Genomic DNA, 19,109 nt, shown 5'->3' with positions numbered 1-19,109 from the left:
TCCAAAGTTATTTTCTTTCTTACAACAACCTGTAATAGATTGCATTTAAATATAGATATATTTCTATATGAGCTGAAAGCCATTGCAATCTTGATGAGATAACATCACCTACAGAAATATCCCTGTTGCCATTGAAGCATATCAGCCTATGCACTTTTCAACCAATCTCTTTGCCAAGTAGCTGAATCATTTGCTTAACAGAAACGTAACGGCTATGTGACCCAAGTGACTAGGATGGATAGTGATTCAAAGCTTTGCTCAACTGATGAATTCTTCTCCCCAGCAACAAAGTCTGAGTATTCCTATATATTACAAAGGACTTCTTAAAGGTATTGTCTAATTTTTTTAGATTAATTCATAGATTTAAAGAGACTCAGAAAAGATATTTCATTGAATTGGAGGCGCAATAACTACTTTAATTCATATTTGTGCATTTTTGAAATACTATACAAACAAAGGATGGAATTTAGTATTAAATATTTTTTTCTAAGTAAAATATATTGGGGCTAATTTTCACATGGGAAAATCAGTATTGGTGGGGTGGGGTGGGGGAGGGGGAGGACAAGAAAATAGGATCAGTAGACACAAACCCGTTAACTGCAGACGTCTGTTCAGCCATTTTAAAGGCTGGTCAGTCAAAGCATCTTCCTGAATTAATGCTTGAATCAAGATAATGTGATCCATGCAAGAGCCTGATTGATATTTCAGGAGAGAACGGATAATAATGTGATGTGATTATATAGGAACGGAAGCCTAGCAAAAGATTGAGTTTATTTTTGGGGTGCTACAAGGAATACGCCTGCCCCCTTCAAACTTAGTACATGATCAATGGCCCCACTGACATAGAACTGCTTCCTCCGTGACCCCAAGTGTCCCTTGCACTTGTTGCTGACCAGTGCAATCTGATGTTAGCCAACGTCAAGCTGATGAATCGCACTCGACCGTCCGTTTGTCTCTCCACAGCTTAGGGATCTGATGTGAAAATAACAAGGGCCTCAAAATTAGGACAACACTTTGCCATCTAACATTTATTCTTCTAGGCAGCTGCCCAAGACTTATTGCACTGCACTTTCTCTGTAGCTGTGACACTTTACTCTGTACTGTTATTTTTTTTACCTGTACTACATCAATGCACTCTGTACTAACTTGAAGTAACTGCACTGTGTAATGAATTGACCTGTACAATCGGTTTGTAAGACAAGTTTCTCACTGTACCTCGGTACAAGTGACAATAATAAACCAATACCAATACCAAAATCGGCTGCTTGAGCATTTGATAAAAATTGTAGACCATCAATGTCTTCTATCTCCTTAAGTCATAAAAATCAATTATCTGCAAATTGCACAAGATCCCTGATGCCAGGTGGCATTTTTTATTTTGCTACTCCAGTTGTGCATAAGAGTTTCAGTTCTGCTTTATAACTGCCTTTCAAATGGTAAACAATACTTAAGGATGTAACTGAATTAGTGAGCAGAAACAGTTAGTGTTCATATAAGCTGTGTCTTTGATCTTTTATTTTAAAATATATTATTTCTGCGCAGCCGTTATAAATATTAGAAATGTGCCTGCTCCTTAAATCAGAAAATTAATTTCTCCAAATGTTTTGATATGTAAAAAATTGTGAACAACTAATATGTAAAGATGGGTAGCAGGTCAGAAGACTGGGTAGAGTAACTAAAATATTAATAAGGAAGGAAAAATTAGAGTATGTGATAAACTTAGTCAGAAATATAAAAATAGATATAAGACGTTCAGTAATTAAAGAAAAAAATGAACAGTGGTCCAAAAGAAAATGAGTCTGGGGAATTAATAATGGAAAATGAAGAGATGGCAAATGAATTGTCTTCACTAAAGAAATACCATTAATATTTCAGGGATAACTGTATTTAGGAAACTGCAAGGGAGAGAGGGAATCAGGAAAATTACAATCACCTGGGAAAAGGTACTGAGCAAATTATTGGAGCTCTGGGCTATTGGTCTCTGGTTCCTGAAGGACTTCATCCTTGAGTCTTCTTAGATGTTGCTAGAGAGATAATGGATGTGTTGGCATTAATGTTCCAAAATTCCCTTGAATTAGGGAAGTTCCATTAGATTGGAAAACAGCAAGTGTCACTCTTTATTCATACAAGGGTGACAGAAAGCAGGAAACTACAGGCAGTTAGCATAACATCTACCACAGGGAAAATGTTAGAAATTAATGTTAATGATTTTATTGCCGGGTAATCAGGCAGAGGCAACCTCATTTTATGAAAGGGAAATCAGATTTGATTTCTTTGAAAAATTCTTGGGAGAAATCCTGGAAATATCTGAAGAAGTAACTTTTGAAGAGGACTTAAGGAGGTTACAAAAGGATATACTGTAGATGGGTTAAATGAGTATGCAATGATTTGGAAAATGGAATACAATGTGGGTTAATGTGAAATTGTCACTTTGGCAAGTTCCAAGATGCAAATGGATCTGGGTGTCCCAGTGCATGATTCATAAAGGGCTAGGGTACAGGTACAAGAAATAATTATGAATTACACAATTACTTCAACAGAATGTTGTTTTTCATTGTCAGTCGAATCGAATATAAAAGTAGTGAGGCTATAGTTCAGTTATATAGAGTAACGTGAGGCCAAATCTGGAGTATTGCTCTCCCTATTTAAGAAAGGACCTTAACGTATTGGAAAAAGTTCAAAGGTTTATGAGACAGGTATCCGGAATGGGCTACTTGTCTTATGAATAATGTTGGACAGGCTAGGCCTCTTTCTGGTGCGATTTAGAACAGTGTGTAGGGTCTTGATAGAAATATATTAAATTCTGAGGGTGCATGTGGAAATAATGGTTCCTCTTGCAGAAATCTGGAACCAGGGGTCACTATTTAAAAATAAGGGGATACCCAGTTAAGACGAAAATGAGGTGAATTTTTTTCTCTCCAAGGGTCATGCATCTTTGGAACCCTCTCCTTCAATGGGCAGTGGAAGCAGTTTTTAAATATTTTTAAGGCAGAGAGAGATGAGTTCTTGATAAGCCAGGTGTTGAAAGGCTTCCATGGGTAGACAGGATTGTGGAATTAAGGTTACAATCAAATCTGCCATGATCTTATTACATGGCAAATGAAGCTTGAGGAGCCAAGTGGCCAACTCCAGTGCCTCATCTGTATGTTTGAGTGTAATCATGGAATAACGTTCTCTCGAAAACAAATGATTGTGAAAAGCACATTAAAAAATCTAACCTTTCAAACTTAAGAACATTATTTTACTCTCTCATGGAAACTTAGGTTATAATAAAAGTATTCTGGAAATTCAGACCTAATCAATGAACACTGAGCAAGCTTAAAATAAATTCCTGCAATGAACTGCAGAGATTCTAAAACGTATCAATTTTGGGTGACTTTTAAGTTGCAAGACAGGACTGTTTTTCCACAGTATTCACAATGTCAGAGATCAACTCATAGCATCAGGCAGGTGTGTGCATTCTTCTCAAGGAACCGTCACTTCCCAGTGGGGTCAACCAGTGTGTGGATGGCTTCTGGAAGTAAAGGGTGGCTGTTCACTATCAGATTGTTCACGTTTAAGTTACTCTTGCTCTCCCAATGGCAAGGGCTACGAGCATTGTTCTGGGACCACCACGTCATCAGTGGATTCTTCAAACAGTGGCTGAGGTACCTGGTATCGCCAGTGGGTGCCCCACATGCTTAGTAATTTGTCAGAAAGGGTGATGGTAGCATGCTGTACTTTGTACAATGCTGGCCATGAGCAAGAAGAGGAGATTGAGGGTGACAAAGAAATTGTAGACCACCACCAGCCAGAAGTTTGCCCTGACCTAACTAGCTGTTCACCCATGACTGATCTGAATTTCGCCCATATAATCTCGTTAAGGCACTTTCTACCCCCACCCCAGCCCCCTCCTGTGCAGGAAAGTGAATATTAGGTGATATGCTGCAATCTGTGAGAAGAATGAAAGGATTTCCAGCAGAAAGAGTGATAGGATAAGTAGATGGACTGGTGGATGAGAATGGTGGTGGAGGAATTGGAGGAAAATTGTAGCAGCTGGACCTGATTGTAAGTGAAGCCAGTGAGTGAAGTGAACCTCATCTGATTTTGAGTCATTTGACTTTGGATGAGCCATTAAAATAACCTCACAGAATTTTGTTTCCATTAAAAATGAGGAGATACTTTCAACAAGCAGCAGTTACAAAGTGCACATTTTACCACCTTGTCAAGATCACTTCACACCCGTTCTACATGGCATTCATCTGTTTTCTGAGCTCTTTTACTTTATGTATTCGTGTTAAATTATCGCTTTCATCAAAATATTGCTCAACTAAGCCCATTTGTGTGAAATGCATGACATGGCACTTAATAAAATCACAATTTCTCTGCATCGACTGGTTGAGGTTCCACAGAAGTTTCACCCTGAGAAGAAGCAACTGATAAACTGAAATTACAACAGGTGATGAGGGGTTCAATATGGAGTGCAGGAGGGCGTACTGTGACCAACACCAGGTGGACCTTAAAATAATTTGCCAAATTTATGAAACTGAACCACAAGTTAACACATATCCTAAACAACAAAAACAGCATAAAATCAACAGAGAGAAGCGAACCCATACCTAATGGATCCAGTCAAAACAATAATACATTTAGTTGTAAATGGTGATGGACAACAGAAGAAGAAGGATCCAAGAATATACCGATCTTCAGCATGGGCAGGGCCCAGCATTTGAGTGTAAAGACGAGGACGAAATATCGAGATCCATGCCTGAGCTTCCTCCTGAAATCCCAAGCATCACAGAAGCCAATTCAATTCACAATCAAGAAATCAAGAAATGGCTGAGAGCATCAGATACTAGAAAACATCCTGGATGTTGTACTGGAGACTTGTGCCCCAGAACCAGCTGAACCTCTAGCCAAGCTGTTCCAGTACAGCACTGGCAATTACTGGAATATGTGGAAAATGGCCCAGATATGTCCCGTTCACAAAACACAGGTCAACTCCAAGTCAGCTAATTCTTCTCAAAGTGTAATTTTGCAATACAAATTCTCAAGCCGTGGATGCAGAGATGCTATGTTTGCTCTTCCGGCAATGTGATGAAAAGAAAGATTTTGATACTGCTATTGAGTAGCACTTACTCACCAATAACCCGCTCACCAATGCCTATTTCAGTTTCGTGAGAACTGCACTGCCCGGACCTATTCATGACCTTTGTCCAAACATGAATCTAAAAAGTAAATGCTAGAAGTGATGTGAGGGTAACTAGCTTTTTCATCAAGGCTGCATTTGATTTGAGTATTAAAACTGAGGTCAATGGGCACCAAGGGGAAACATTCCAATGTCATTCTTTCCACAAAGGAAGATGTTTCTAGATGTTGTCAATCATCCCAGCCCCAATACATCACAGCAGGCTCTCCTTAGGCAGTGTCTGAGATCCTTCCTCAGCAACTTTATCATCATTTTCCTTCCATCATTAGGGCATAAGGGAAGAAGTGGGGAGTTTGCTGATGAATGAGAAACATGTTTATTAACACTGTCTGTTCTTATCTTACCTTGTTGTTTTGCAGCAGCAGTACAGTGCAAAGCCATAAAAAACTATGAATTATAAAATAAATAAATAGTACAAAAAAAAGGAACAATGAGGTAGTGTTCATGGGTTCATGGGCCTGTCAGAAATCTGATGGTGGAGGGGGAGAAGCTGTTCCTGAATCATTGAGTGTGGATCTACAGGCTCCTGTACCTCCTCCCTGATGGTAATAATGTGAAGAGGGTATGTCCAGGATGGTGAGTGTCCTTAATGATGGATGCCACCTTATTGAGGCATCACCTCTTGAAGATGAGCTCGACGGTGGGGAAAGTTGTGCCTGTGATGGAGCTGGCTGAGCCTACAACCTTCTGCAGCCTTTTGTGATCCTGTGCATTGGAGCCTCTATACCAGGCGGTGATGCAACCAGTCAGAATGCTCTCCACCATACATCTGTAGAAATTTGCAAGAGTCTTTGGTGACATACCAAATCTCCTCGAACTCCTAATGAAGTAGAGCTGCTGGCATGCCTTCTTCATGATTACATCGATGTGTTGGGCCTAGGACAGGTCCTCTGTGATGTTGACACCCAGGGACCTAGGAGCTGCTCACCCTTTCCACTGCTGACCTCTCAATAAGGAGTGGTGTGTGTTCTCCCAACTTCCCCTTCCTGAAATCCACAATCAATTCCTTGGTCTTGCTGATGTTGAGTGCGAGGTTATTGTTGCGACACCACTCAACCAACCGATCTACCTCACTCCTGTGTGCCTCCTCGTTGCCATCTGAGATTTTACCAACAACAGCAGAGTTGCAAGAACAACGAATGATTGCACATTGTTCAATTCTTTTCATATCTCCTCAGCAAAATAAAACAGTTCCATGACTTTGACTCACTTCATGACACCCCAAAGTCTTACCACTATTAGAAGACGCATGTCAGGAGTAGAACATTCTCTACTTATCGCATGGGTGCAGTTGCAACTTTCAGGAAGCTTGACACAATCCAGGTCACGGGAGCCTGCTTGATTGGTACCCCTTACACCATCTAATCCTTCATTTCCGCCATCACTGCCACACAGTATCTACAATATGTACCATCTACAAAATGCACCACATTCACTCACCTCACTCTTTCAACATCTCCCAAATGCACAACCATTACCATGAAAAAGAGCAAGGAACAGCACCAACTGTGTGTTCCCATCAAGTCGCACACAATCCTGACTTGGAAATAAATCACTGCACCTTCGTTGTCATTGGGTCTAAATCCTGGAACTCCCTATCCATTGAAGGAGTACCTTCACCAAATGGACTGCAGCAGTATAAGATGGCTCATCGCCACTTTCTCAAGGGCAAATAGGGGTAGTAATAATTTCTGACGTTGCCAATTATGTTCATATCCCAAAATACAAATACATTTAATGATGCATTTCCTGGGTCCCCACCTCTGTCACTGTGAACGTCCAGCTACAACTGGTCAATTGGAGCTGCAAGATTTGTAGATCACATGGAAATGCTCAGGGATCCACCAGCAAGAGTTCAGTCTGGTCATATGTCTTGACATTTTGCCTGACCAAACTCATAAAATCCATGGCATGATTGTCAAACAGACTAAAATGAGGTGATCTGTGGAGAGTATTCAATAGTGTGCTTGTTGCCTAGCATTGTTACATTGATATTAATGAAAATTGATAGAGGAATATTACTTGAAAGATTGCAGAAATACATTTCATTAAGAAGTATTTAAAATTATAAAATCTGTTCCTCGGCATAAGATGTATTCAAAATCATTTCCTTGGAAGAACTGAGAGAATATGTTTTTATGGTTGTCTTTTTTCCAGATGGAGAATATGGACCACTACAATAGCTTAGACATAGACTATGTTCTCAGCTATCAAGATCTGAACTCTGCAGCTCCTGGTTCACACTTCAGTAAGTGGCTGCAACTATTGTTCCTGTACAATAAGGAACGGTTCCTTTTTGCTTTACATATCAAGAAAAATTATATCTTTGGAGATGAGTTTTACCCACCAGTCAGGAGTTAGGATTTCTTGCCAAGCTGGTGGCAGAAATCAGTTGTACAGTGCAGACAGCTGACTGTGCACAACTTTGCATGGGAAGCTAACTGAATAATTATGCATACCAGTCTCTCTAGCTTTAGCCTTGTGGGGTCATTCCTGCTTTAATGTCTTAGGCTGATGTCTATCCTATAATGGCAGGCAGAATATGCGTTTGCATGTCCTAACAGCTGGAACTAGAAACATGAACCCAATTTCACCTTCTGGTGCAGGACCTAAAAGTAAATATTTCATTGAGGCCATGACCTGTTATGGTAATTTCAACCAGTTTTCCACTTTGAGGCTCATTCAAAAATTGAAATGAACAGCCACTTAAACAGTTTTCCTGCTACTTTTCAGTGTAAATGAAGTAGTAGGAAGACAAATATCAGTGCTTTCTGGTTAATGTGCAACCTAAATGATAACTAATGTTGATATTTTTTCATATTTAGCATGTGATCCCTACATTGAAATCATTGAACAACCTAAGCAGGTAAGCTGCAAAAAAATCATCTGATCATCTTTTTGGTTTTACTGGAAACACTAAGATCTATGCTTCAAATAAAGGTGCATATTGGTCATGTGCATCGCACAAGTGGTTTTTTCATAAGATGTATGGCTCAGTCACATTGTAGAAAAACGTGAGTCCACGGAAATAGAAAGACAGCTACCCAGATCATGTGAGATCTTTATCTTATCACCTAATAACTTGATAATAAACTGAAGAAAATCAGATAGGATAAGGATTTGGTCAATTAAGCTTACTCATTCACCAGATATCTTTATCCTTTACTCATCTCTCCACCACTTTTTCACGCAGGGTGGTGAGTATACGGAATGAACTGCTAGAGGAATTTGTTGAGGCAGGTACAATAGTATCATTTAAGAAGCACTTGGATAAGTACATGCAGGGGCAGGGCTTGGAGGGATATGTGCTGAATGCAGAAAATTGGGACCAGTTGGGTGGGCACTTTGGTCGGCATGGACTGGTTGGGCCGAAGGGCCTGTATCTGTGCTGTATTCCTCTATGACTCTATGGCCACTATTTGTTAAGCTCCTTTATTAATGCTGGATGATTAATAATGTTTTTATTTTGGCTGCCAGTGAGCAAAAAAAACCATAGAGCCCTCCAGGGTGGAATTCATAAAATTGCACTTTGTTTGTATGATTGGGCTAACTCTCAGATGCCTGCATTAATTTTATGGAAATTTGCTGATTTTTAGGGTTATGGAATAGTTCATTTATATCTCATAGTTTGGTATATACAGGATCCAAGCACTCTTCGGGTTTTTAAGTTTTAAGGATAAAAATATTTCAATAAGGAGGAAAAAATTGTTAGTTTCTGTTCTTAAATTAAGTACTAAGTTATGATGAACATTCATAATCCTCTTGCGTTGAGTTCTCCAGCACACTTTTGAGAGAAGGAGGGGGCTCAAGTTGCGAGGGGAAAATGAAGTGCATGTGAATAGGAAGCTGGAGAGTATCTCGAACAGGTAATCTTGACCTCTGTCACATGCTACCATCATAAACAAGGGAAGTTTGAGAAAGAATAGGCAAAGGAGATGCTCAAAGATGAGGATAGAAAAATAAAAAACAAAGTAAAAGTACATCTCAACCAAATATAACAATTTCTTTTCTGATGAACGAGGTTGTTGAAAAGTGCTAGAGGTCTGGTCATGTAACATGTTGTGACAGTTCATGATTTTTCACCCTTTCAAATTAAGTAAATGCTGCTTCTTGAGAACACTGCCTAAATAGGTAAATAACAATGTGACTGCTGATGGAGGCCTTAGTTCATGACTGAAGATGGATTTGGCAGAGTGGCAATATTTTAATTGTAAATTTGATCAAGTTGGCCGTAGTTGTGAGACATGCTGCTGTCTGTTGGAAGACAATCTCTTGTTAATAGTGCATCAAAGCAATGTGTATGTGTCTGGTAGAAGGATGACTGTTGGCAACATGATAGCAGAGGTTGTTTGGTCTTTCTTCCAAGCTATGTACATATAAAGTAGAAAATCTCTAAAGCAACTAAGAGTTTGATTTCATTATTTATTTCTGTTGTTACTCTTGTAGATGCGTTATCTTTCTTTAGACTTTCTTTGCTGAACCCTGTTAATTTAGTACTTCCTCAACCACACAACTATATCTTCAGACTCTGCTCCATAAATTGCTGCCCGGATGTCCTAAAGAAGAAACTAAATTGACTCTCCCATTAATACATACTCTTTCCCTGTAAAGAAGCCTTGTCTTCTGTTTCATTGGAACAGAAAAGGTTAAGATGTTAATGGTACCAAATGGAAGAAAAGGCATGAAATTAAAAAAAAGCAAATGCTGAAAATCAGAAATACTCAGCAGATTGGGCAATGTCTCAGGAGAGAGAGAGAGAGAAAAACAGAGACCAATGTTTCAAATCAATTCCTTTCATCAGAACTGAGAAAGGTTAGAAATCAAACAAACTTTAAGTTACAGAGAAATGTTGGGGGCGGTGGGGGGGGGGGATGCGGTGGAGACAGAGGAGAAGAAAGAAGGGAATGCTTATGATCTGAAAAAAACCAAAAGAGACTAAATGACACAAGGGCTGCTACAAAGTCACAAGAGTTGAGACACAAGTGTTGGCAGAGAGAAGATGATGAATGCTTGTTAATCTCAGAAAAGCTGTCTGAAGGAGGTGTAATTAGAAAGAGGTGCATGAAAATAGAGGAGAGACATTAAAAAATGCTGGAACTGTTAGATATAAAACAGTACAGATGCTAAAAAACTGAAATAAAAACAAAAGTTTGTTCCCTGAGCTTACATTGGGCATTGTTAGAGAGCGCAGGAGATCAAAAACTGATTTTAAAGTGGGATTGGGAAGAAGAATTAATGAAAGTGCATACAATGCTGCAAAGATTAGTGGCAGGACAAAAAAAGGGACTTTTTTTAAAATTACAGCAGAAAATGGTAAATAAAAAGGAGGGAGAAAATAGATCAATGACTGTATACTAGCAAGATTTATTGGACAGCATGAGTTTCGAAAAGCACGTTGAAAGGAAGAGAATAACTGAGTCACAGAACAAGAATAGAGTCAGAACCAGTTTTATTATCACTGGCATATGTCGTGAAATTTGTTGTTTTGCGGCAGCAGTGCAGTACAAGACATATAAATTACTATAAGTTACAAAAATAAATAAATAGTGCAAAAGAGGAATAATGAGGTAGTGATCATTGGTTTATGGACTGTTCAGGAATCTGATGGCGGAGGGGAAGAAGCTGTTCCTGAAATGTTGAGTGTGGTTCTTCAGGCTCCTGTACCTCCTCCCCGATGGTAGTAATGTGAAGAGGACATGTCCCAGATGGTGAGGGTCCTTAATGATGGATGCTGCCTTTTTAAGGGATTGCCTCTTGAAGATGTCCTCAATGGTGGGGAGGGTTGTGCCTGTGATGCAGCTGGCTGAGTCTCCAACACACTGCAGCCTCTTTCAGTCCTGCACATTGGAGCCTCCATACCAGGCAGTGATGCAACCAGTCAGAATTCTCTCCACTGTACATCTGTAGAAATTTGCAAGAGTCTTTGGTGACGTACCAAATCTCCTCAAACTCCTAATGAAGTAGAGCAGCTGGAGTGCCTTCTTCCTGATTGCATCAATGTGTTGGATCCAAGGTAGGTTCTCTGAGATGTTGACGCCTCCTCACCCTTTCCACTGCTGACCCTTCAATGAGGACTCCTGTATGCTTCCTCGTCACCATCTGAGATTCTGCCAACAACAGTGGTATCATCGGCGAATTTATAGATGGTGCTTGAGCTGTGCCTAGCTACACAATCATGAGTGTCGAGAGAGTAGAGCAGTGGGCAAAGCACTCATCCTTGAGGTGCTCTTGTGTTGATTGTCAGCGAGGAGGAGATGTTATTACTGATCCCCACTGACTGTGGTCTCCCAATAAGGAAATTGAGGATCCAGTGTAGTCCTGAAGGAGATCATTCTGTCCATTGACTCCATACGAGCTCTGTGCAAGACCAAGAACAATTCAGCCAGTCCCATTTCTCTGCCTCTCACTATAGTCCTGCACATTATTTTATTTCAAGTACTTATCCAGCTCCCTTTTGAATGCACAATTGAATCTGCCTCCATTACATTCCAGATTCCAACCACTCATCTCATGTAAAATCTTTTTTCTGTCACGTCACTTTGGGAGCTGACGCCAAGATCAGGTCAACCACAATAAAGAGGCTATACAGGCTATATGGCACACTCCTGATGTTATTGATTCTTTTATAAAAACTTCACATATATTCAGCACCCAGGCATTATGTCCCATGATTTGTAGATAAAAGCTGCATGTAGAATACTAAAAATCAAAACAATACAGAGAAATAAAGTAGTAAACTTCAATGGTTAACATCCAACTTCAACAAATGGAGTTCAATGTGAGCGTATCAACTGAAAAGAAACCAAGATAAGGGCATTTTGTACATCTTGAGAAGATCGGGCATATTGAAGAGCAGAAATATTTTGGAATCTATTTATTTAAAACTTATGGACAATGGCATTAAATAATGGTTAAATATGTTTGGATGTTAGTCTTTATATTAGAGGAACTGTTTACGAAGGGGCAGAAATTATGCAAGAGTTGTATAAAGCTCAAGTTAGACAGCTTAAAGAGAAGCAACGTATTGATTCTGGGCACTGTACCTCAGGTAAGTTTTGTTGGCCTTGGATTGCCTGGTCTTGGCTCATTGAATATTGAAGATTAAAAGGTGATATGGTTGTAACATTAAGGATGTTTAAAGGACATAGGACAAACAAAGAAATCATTCAACTCTAATACAGGAGTGTCAAAAGGGTGGCATTTGGGTGATATCAAGAAGCATATTTTTCACACAAACCATTATGAAAATATTGAACTTTCAAATGAAAATTTTCAATGATAGATATTTGTTGAGGAGAATATTAAGAGGCACAAAAGTGATGAAGATCCAGTTCGCCTGCAATCTGACTGAATCCAACTAAATTCTGAAACTTCCTTGAGGCCTATTTCTACTCCTAAACAGCATTAGCTTGATATTTATTAACAGTTAAGTATGTTACAATCATTGAGGAACACAATAATTACTTCATTGCATTTCTGTTTTGAAGCGAGGCTTCCGGTTTCGTTACGGATGTGAAGGACCGTCTCATGGTGGCTTACCTGGGGTTTCAAGTGAAAAGAACAGAAAAACATATCCGACAGTGAAGGTAGGTGATGTAAACAAAGCTATGAACTAACTACTGTACAAGAATAACCTTCTAAATCTCTTTAAACATTTGATTTTGTAATATAATTTATAAATATGCATTTGTGGTGACTCACTGTTTAGTCAGGCGAACCAGCTCGGCAGTCGGGTCGTGCGGCGTTGGAGCGACGAGGCCCAAGATGGCGGCGGGCCTCGTCTTTCCGAGCGACGGGGAGAACCCGCGCGCGGGAAAGTCTTGATGACGTAATACTTACGTCATTGCCGGTTTCATTGGGCGGGAACAGTCTCCCTTAAAGGGCCCGCGCAAGGCGGGAAAATAAACCAGTTCTTGTCCGGCAATCCTCCGACTAGCGTCTTGTTTTATTCCGCGGTAGCAACCGCTACATTGGTGACCCCGACGGTCCAAACGGCTTTTGGACCCGCGCAATGGACGACAGCGCAGCAGCCAACGCAGTGGCCCTCAAGCTGCCCACCTTTTGGACACTTCGGCCCAGTGTCTGGTTTGACCAGGCCGAAGCACAATTCCACCTTCGGCAGATCACCTCCGACTCCACAAAGTACTACCATGTGGTTAGCTCTCTGGACCACGAGACAGCTGCCCAGGTTGGAGACTTCATCCAGTCGCCTCCGGAGGAAGATAAGTACCCGGCTTTCAAAGCCCTTTTGATCCGGACCTTTGGCCTCTCCCGTCGTGAGCGCGCCGCCCGCCTGCTTCATCTGGATGGCCTGGGGGACAGATCCCCATCCGCCCTAATGAATGAGATGCTGGCATTGGCCGAGGGACACAAGCCATGCCTGATGTTCGAACAGGCCTTCCTCGAACAACTCCCCGATGACATCCACTTGTTGTTAGCTGACGCCGACTTCAGCAACCCCCGTGAGGTGGCCGCCCGGGCAGATGTCCTGTGGAGGGCCAAGTGCGAGAGTGGTTCGTCCGTCAGTCAAATCACCAGGCCGCGAGACCAACGCCCGCCTCGCCCGGCCCCAGCAACCGAGCAGCCACACCCCAGGAACGCAGACGACGACACGGGTGACCAGCTGTGCTTCTACCATCAGAGGTGGGGTGCGGAGGCCCGTCGATGCCGCCCACCCTGCAAGTTTCAGGGAAACGCCAGGGCCAGCCGCCGCTGATGGCTACGGCGGCTGGCCGCTGACAGAGCCTCCTCTTCATTCAGGACAAGAAATCTGGACGGCGTTTCCTCGTTGATACTGGAGCGGAGGTCAGTATTTTGCCCCCGACCGGCCGCGACACTCGTGCCAGGCCACCAGGTCCCCTACTCAATGCCGCCAACGTTACAACGATACGGTCTTTCGGCACCTGTACACTTCAATTACACTTTGGCGGCAGCCGTTTTACCTGGACCTTTACCCTTGCCACCGTCGCCCGACCACTCCTAGGAGCCGATTTCCTTCGGGCCCACAACCTGTTAGTCGACCTGCGAAGGAAGCGGTTAGTCCACTCTAGCACTGTCCAGACCTATCCCCTGGGAGAAATCACCCCACTAGCCCCGCGCCTGGACTCCATTTCCCTTTCTGACGACAATTTCGCCAAGCTCCTAGCCGAATTCCCATCAATTTTGGCACCTTCGTTTACAAATTCTAGGCCCAAACACGGGGTACGACACCACATCATTACTACAGGGCCACCCCTTCATGCCCGAGCACGACGATTACCTCCAGACAAGCTCTGCCTGGCAAAGGAAGAGTTCCGTCACATGGAGGAGCTGGGGATTGTTCGCAGGTCAGACAGCCCCTGGGCCTCCCCCCTGCACATGGTCCCCAAAGCCACCGGAGGGTGGAGGCCCTGCGGCGACTACCGCAGGCTGAATGACGCCACCACCCTGGACCGCTATCCCATCCCTCACATCCAGGACTTCGCAGCGAACTTACACGGGGCCCGCATCTTTTCCAAAGTGGACCTCGTTAGGGGATACCACCAAATCCCGGTCCATCCGGATGACGTCCCCAAAACTGCGATTATCACCCCATTCGGCCTGTTCGAATTCCTTCGGATGCCGTTCAGCCTTAAGAACGCCGTGCAGATCTTCCAGCGGCTGATGGACGCGGTAGGCCGAGACCTGGACTTCATGTTCATTTACTTAGACGACATACTGATCACCAGCCGTAACCGCCAGGAACACCTTTCCCACCTCCGCCAGCTGTATTCCCGCCTCCACGATTTCGGCCTCACGATCAACCCGTCCAAGTGCCAATTCGGACTTGACTCTCTCGATTTCCTCGGCCACAGAATCACCAGCGACGGGGCAACACCTCTACCCACCAAGGTGGACGCTATCCGCCATTTTGCCCGCCCCGACACAGTCAAAGGCCTACAGGAATTCCTTGGGATGGTCAACTTTTACCATCGGTTCATCCCTGCAGCAGCCCGTATCATGCGCCCTCTGTTCTCGCTGCTGGCTGGTAAGGGCAAGGACATCACCTGGACTGACGAGGCTGTGGCTGCTTTCGTTAAGGCCAAAGACGCCCTGGCAGACGCCACGATGCTTGTACACCCTAGGACTGACGTCCCGACTGCCCTCACGGTAGACACGTCCAACACCGCGGTGGGTGGGGTACTGGAACAGCTACTCGAAGGCCACTGGCAACCCTTGGCATTTTTCAGCAAGCACCTTAGACCACCCGAACTGAAGTACAGCGCTTTTGATCGGGAACTTCTAACACTGTATCTGGCGGTCCGGCATTTCCGATACTTTCTAGAAGGCAGGCCTTTCACCGCTTTCACCGATCATAAGCCTCTGTCCTTTTCCTTCTCCAAAGTCTCCGATCCCTGGTCAGCTCGTCAGCAGAGACATTTATCCTACATTTCTGAGTTCACAACTGACATCCAACATGTCTCCGGAAAGGATAATGTCGTTGCTGATGCACTTTCCAGACCAACCATCCACAACCTATCCTTGGGTGTCGACTACACGGCCCTAGCTGACGCACAGCAAGCCGACGACGAACTGCCCAGCTACAGAACCGCAGTCTTGGGTCTGCAGCTCCGAGATTTCTTGGTTGGTCCAGGTCAGCGGACCCTACTTTGCGACGTTGCGACTGGTCAGCCCCGCCCTATAGTCCCTGCAGCCTGGCGGAGACGCGTTTTTGACTCGGTACATGGGTTGGCGCGTCCATCAGATCTACCGTCCGACTAGTCGCCAGCAAGTTTGTCTGGCATGGCCTGCGCAAACAGGTCAGTGAGTGGGCCAGGACTTGTCCGCACTGCCAGACGTCAAAAATCCAGCGACACACCAAAGTCCCACCACAGCAGTTCGAGCCTACCCGTAGGAGGTTTGACCACATACACGTCAACCTCGTGGGCCCTCTGCCGGTTTCAAGAGGAGCCTGGTACCTCCTTACCATCGTGGTCCGGTTCACGAGATGGCCTGAGGCAACCCCCCTGACTGACATCACAACTGATTCCTGCGCCCGGGCGCTGCTCACAACTTGGGTCTCACGTTTTGGTGTTCCGGCCCACATCACTTCAGACAGAGGCACCCAATTCACTTCCAGTCTCTGGGCTGCATTAGCGAACCTGCTAAGGACGCAGCTGCACACCACCACGGCCTACCATCCTCAATCAAACGGGTTGGTGGAACGTTTTCACTGCCATCTGAAATCAGCCTTGATGGCCCACCTGAAGGGTTCTAACTGGGTTGACGAGCTGCCTTGGGTCCTGCTCGGCATACGCACTGCCCCCAAAGAAGACCTCCACACTTCATCAGCTGAGCTTGTGTACGGGGCGCCCCTAGTTGTCCCCGGGGATTTCATACCTGCCCTTCGGGACCAAGGGGAACAACCCCCAGCAGTCCTGCAAAGACTGCGCGAGAAGCTTGGCAACTTGGCCCCGATTCCCACCTCACGGCACGGTCAAGCCCCATCCTGCCAGCCCAAGGAACTACGGGACTGTAAGTTTGTTTTCGTTCGCAGGGGCACACCTCGGGCACCATTGCAACGGCCATATGAGGGACCGTTCCGAGTCATACGGAATAACGAATCCACCTTTATTTTGGACATTGGAAGCAGGGAACAGGTTTTCACGGCGGACCGCCTCAAACCGGCCCATTTGGATCTGCAACAACCTGTCGAGGTTGCAACGCCGCGACGCAGAGGCCGGCCCCCTAAGCGGCAGCTGGCACAGCCCACGGACCTTGGGGACTGTATTGCCGGTTCTGGGGGGGGTTGTGTGGCGACTCACCGTTTAGTCGGGCGAACCGGCTCGGCAGTTGGGTCGCGTGGCGTCGGAGCGACGAGGCCCAAGATGGCGTCGGGCCTCGTCTTTCCGAGCGACGGGGAGAACCCGTGCGCGGGAAAGTCTTGATGACGTAATACTTACGTCATTGCCGGTTTCATTGGGCGGGAACAGTCTCCCTTGAAGGGCCCGCGCAAGGCGGGAAAATAAACCAGTTCTTGTTCGGCAATCCTCCAACTAACGTCTTGTTTTATTCTGCGGTAGCAACCGCTACACATTGTTAATTAAAACCAAGTAGAAATAACATAATGTATAAGAACTTGGGGCTAAATGATATCATCATTTGTGACATGAGGGGCTTATGGTTCCACAGAAATTCCACACTCATTGCACTTTAGAAGAATGAGAGGTAACCTTATTGAAACTTATAAGATTCTGTAGGGACTTGATAAATTGGATGCCAAGAGTGTGTTTCTCTTCATGTGGGAATGTAGAGCCAGGGACAATAGTATTAGAATAAGTGGTTGCTGAGTTAACACAAAAGCAAGGTTGCATTTCTTCTCTCCGAGGACTGTGAACTTTTGGAATTCTCTACCACAGTGAGCTGTGGAGGCTGAATCACTGAATATATTCTAAGTTGAAAGAACTTTGGTCTGTGTGGGGTTGGGGTTATGGGAAAAGGCAAGAAAGTGGAGCTCAGACCAAGATCAGATAGAATCATAGAATCATACATCAGGGAAGCAGGCCATTCGGCCCAATGTATACATGCCAACTAATGGACACCCTTTCATATTAATTCCTTTGTCCAGCACTTGGACCATAGCCTTCGATGCCCAGCTTCAACCATTCCCTCAGGCAGTGCATTCGAGGTACTTACCACTCTCTGGGTGAAGAAGATCCCCCTCATATCCTCTCTAACTCTCTTCCCCCTTATCCAAACTTATGTCCTCTGGTTTTATCTACCTCTTATATGGGGAAAAGTTTCCTGCAGTCTAACCTATCTATACCCCTCATAATTTTATATACCTCAAACATATCCTCTCTTAACCTCCTCTGCTCCGGGGAGAACAGACCCAGCTTCTCCAGTCTCCTTTCATCATCCCAGGCAACATCCTGGTGAATCTCTTCTGCACCCTCCCCAGCACTATTTCATCCTTTCTATACCTTGGTGACCAGAACTGCACACAGTACTCCAGCTGAAGTCTGTCCAAGGTCTTGAAAAGTTGGAGCATGACCTCCCTACTTCTGTATTCAATGGCCTGACTAATAAATGCCAGTATCCCATATGCCTTCCTGACTACATTATCTACCTGCATTGCCCCCTTTGAGCCATGGTTTCATTCAACAACAGAGTAGGTTTGTTAGGCCTTATGGTCTGTTCTTGCTCCTATTTCTCATGTTCTAATATACCTCCAAAAATATTCCAGGCCATTTTGAGAGCAACTTTCAGCATTCTCTTTAAAGACTGAAAGGCTGCTCACCAGATGATACAAACGTCTGGATTCTTCATATCCAGCATTCTGCCCGTTTCCACATTAAAAATGCAAACAGGGGCCTTCAATTTGTATATACAAGCAGATCTCCCCATTCAGGAAGTGAATACTTTGGTACCCGTTTACAAGGCTGCTTCAGAATCACATGATACAGGGCTTAACTGAATGAAACTGCTGGATGGTTTGACCTACTGGGAATTGAAAGTCACCCGTTAGTTACTTTGCTTCAACGTTAAAAACCTGCCAATGAAATCTTTGCATAATTTTGGTAACTATTTCAAATGTGTATTGCATAGTTTATTGTGCACACTTTCAAGAAGAGTGGAACAAATGCATTGAACACTTTGAATATTATGTTATCAGGGAGCAATAAAATTAGATTGATTGCATAACCATCACTACATTATTGTAATTTGATTTCCATGTACATATAACATTAATATAACAGATTACTATAACTCTAAATATTTTATGTGGTTAATATACTCAACAATTCCTATAACTTATAAAAAAAATTGGAGAAATACTGACCTAAGAATACGTCACTATGTAAAAAGTAATACAGTAAGACTCTGATAATCTGCAATTCAACTAATCAGAAATCCCGTTGGTTTGGTATGTGGCTCAGCAGATACTGTTTGCCACGTTCCC

At 43.7% G+C, this 19,109-nt stretch overlaps 1 protein-coding gene across 1 annotated transcript in view; it reads left to right on the top strand.

The window, feature by feature from the left end:
- Window positions 1–240: 240 nt before the first annotated feature.
- Window positions 241–19,109, top strand: part of LOC127569733 (nuclear factor NF-kappa-B p105 subunit-like) — a 44,321-nt gene continuing 25,452 nt past the window's right edge. Inside the window, exons 1-4 of the mRNA XM_052014556.1 lie at window positions 241–329; window positions 7,346–7,436; window positions 8,014–8,054; window positions 12,676–12,774. Coding sequence (XP_051870516.1) covers window positions 7,346–7,436; window positions 8,014–8,054; window positions 12,676–12,774 — 231 coding nt within the window. The 5' untranslated portion in view covers window positions 241–329. The remainder of the gene's footprint in view (window positions 330–7,345; window positions 7,437–8,013; window positions 8,055–12,675; window positions 12,775–19,109) is intronic.

This window comes from Pristis pectinata, chromosome 4 (genome assembly GCF_009764475.1).
Source record: "Pristis pectinata isolate sPriPec2 chromosome 4, sPriPec2.1.pri, whole genome shotgun sequence".
Taxonomy (NCBI): Eukaryota; Metazoa; Chordata; class Chondrichthyes; order Rhinopristiformes; family Pristidae; genus Pristis; species Pristis pectinata.
This window is presented reverse-complemented; position numbering and strand designations above follow the sequence as displayed.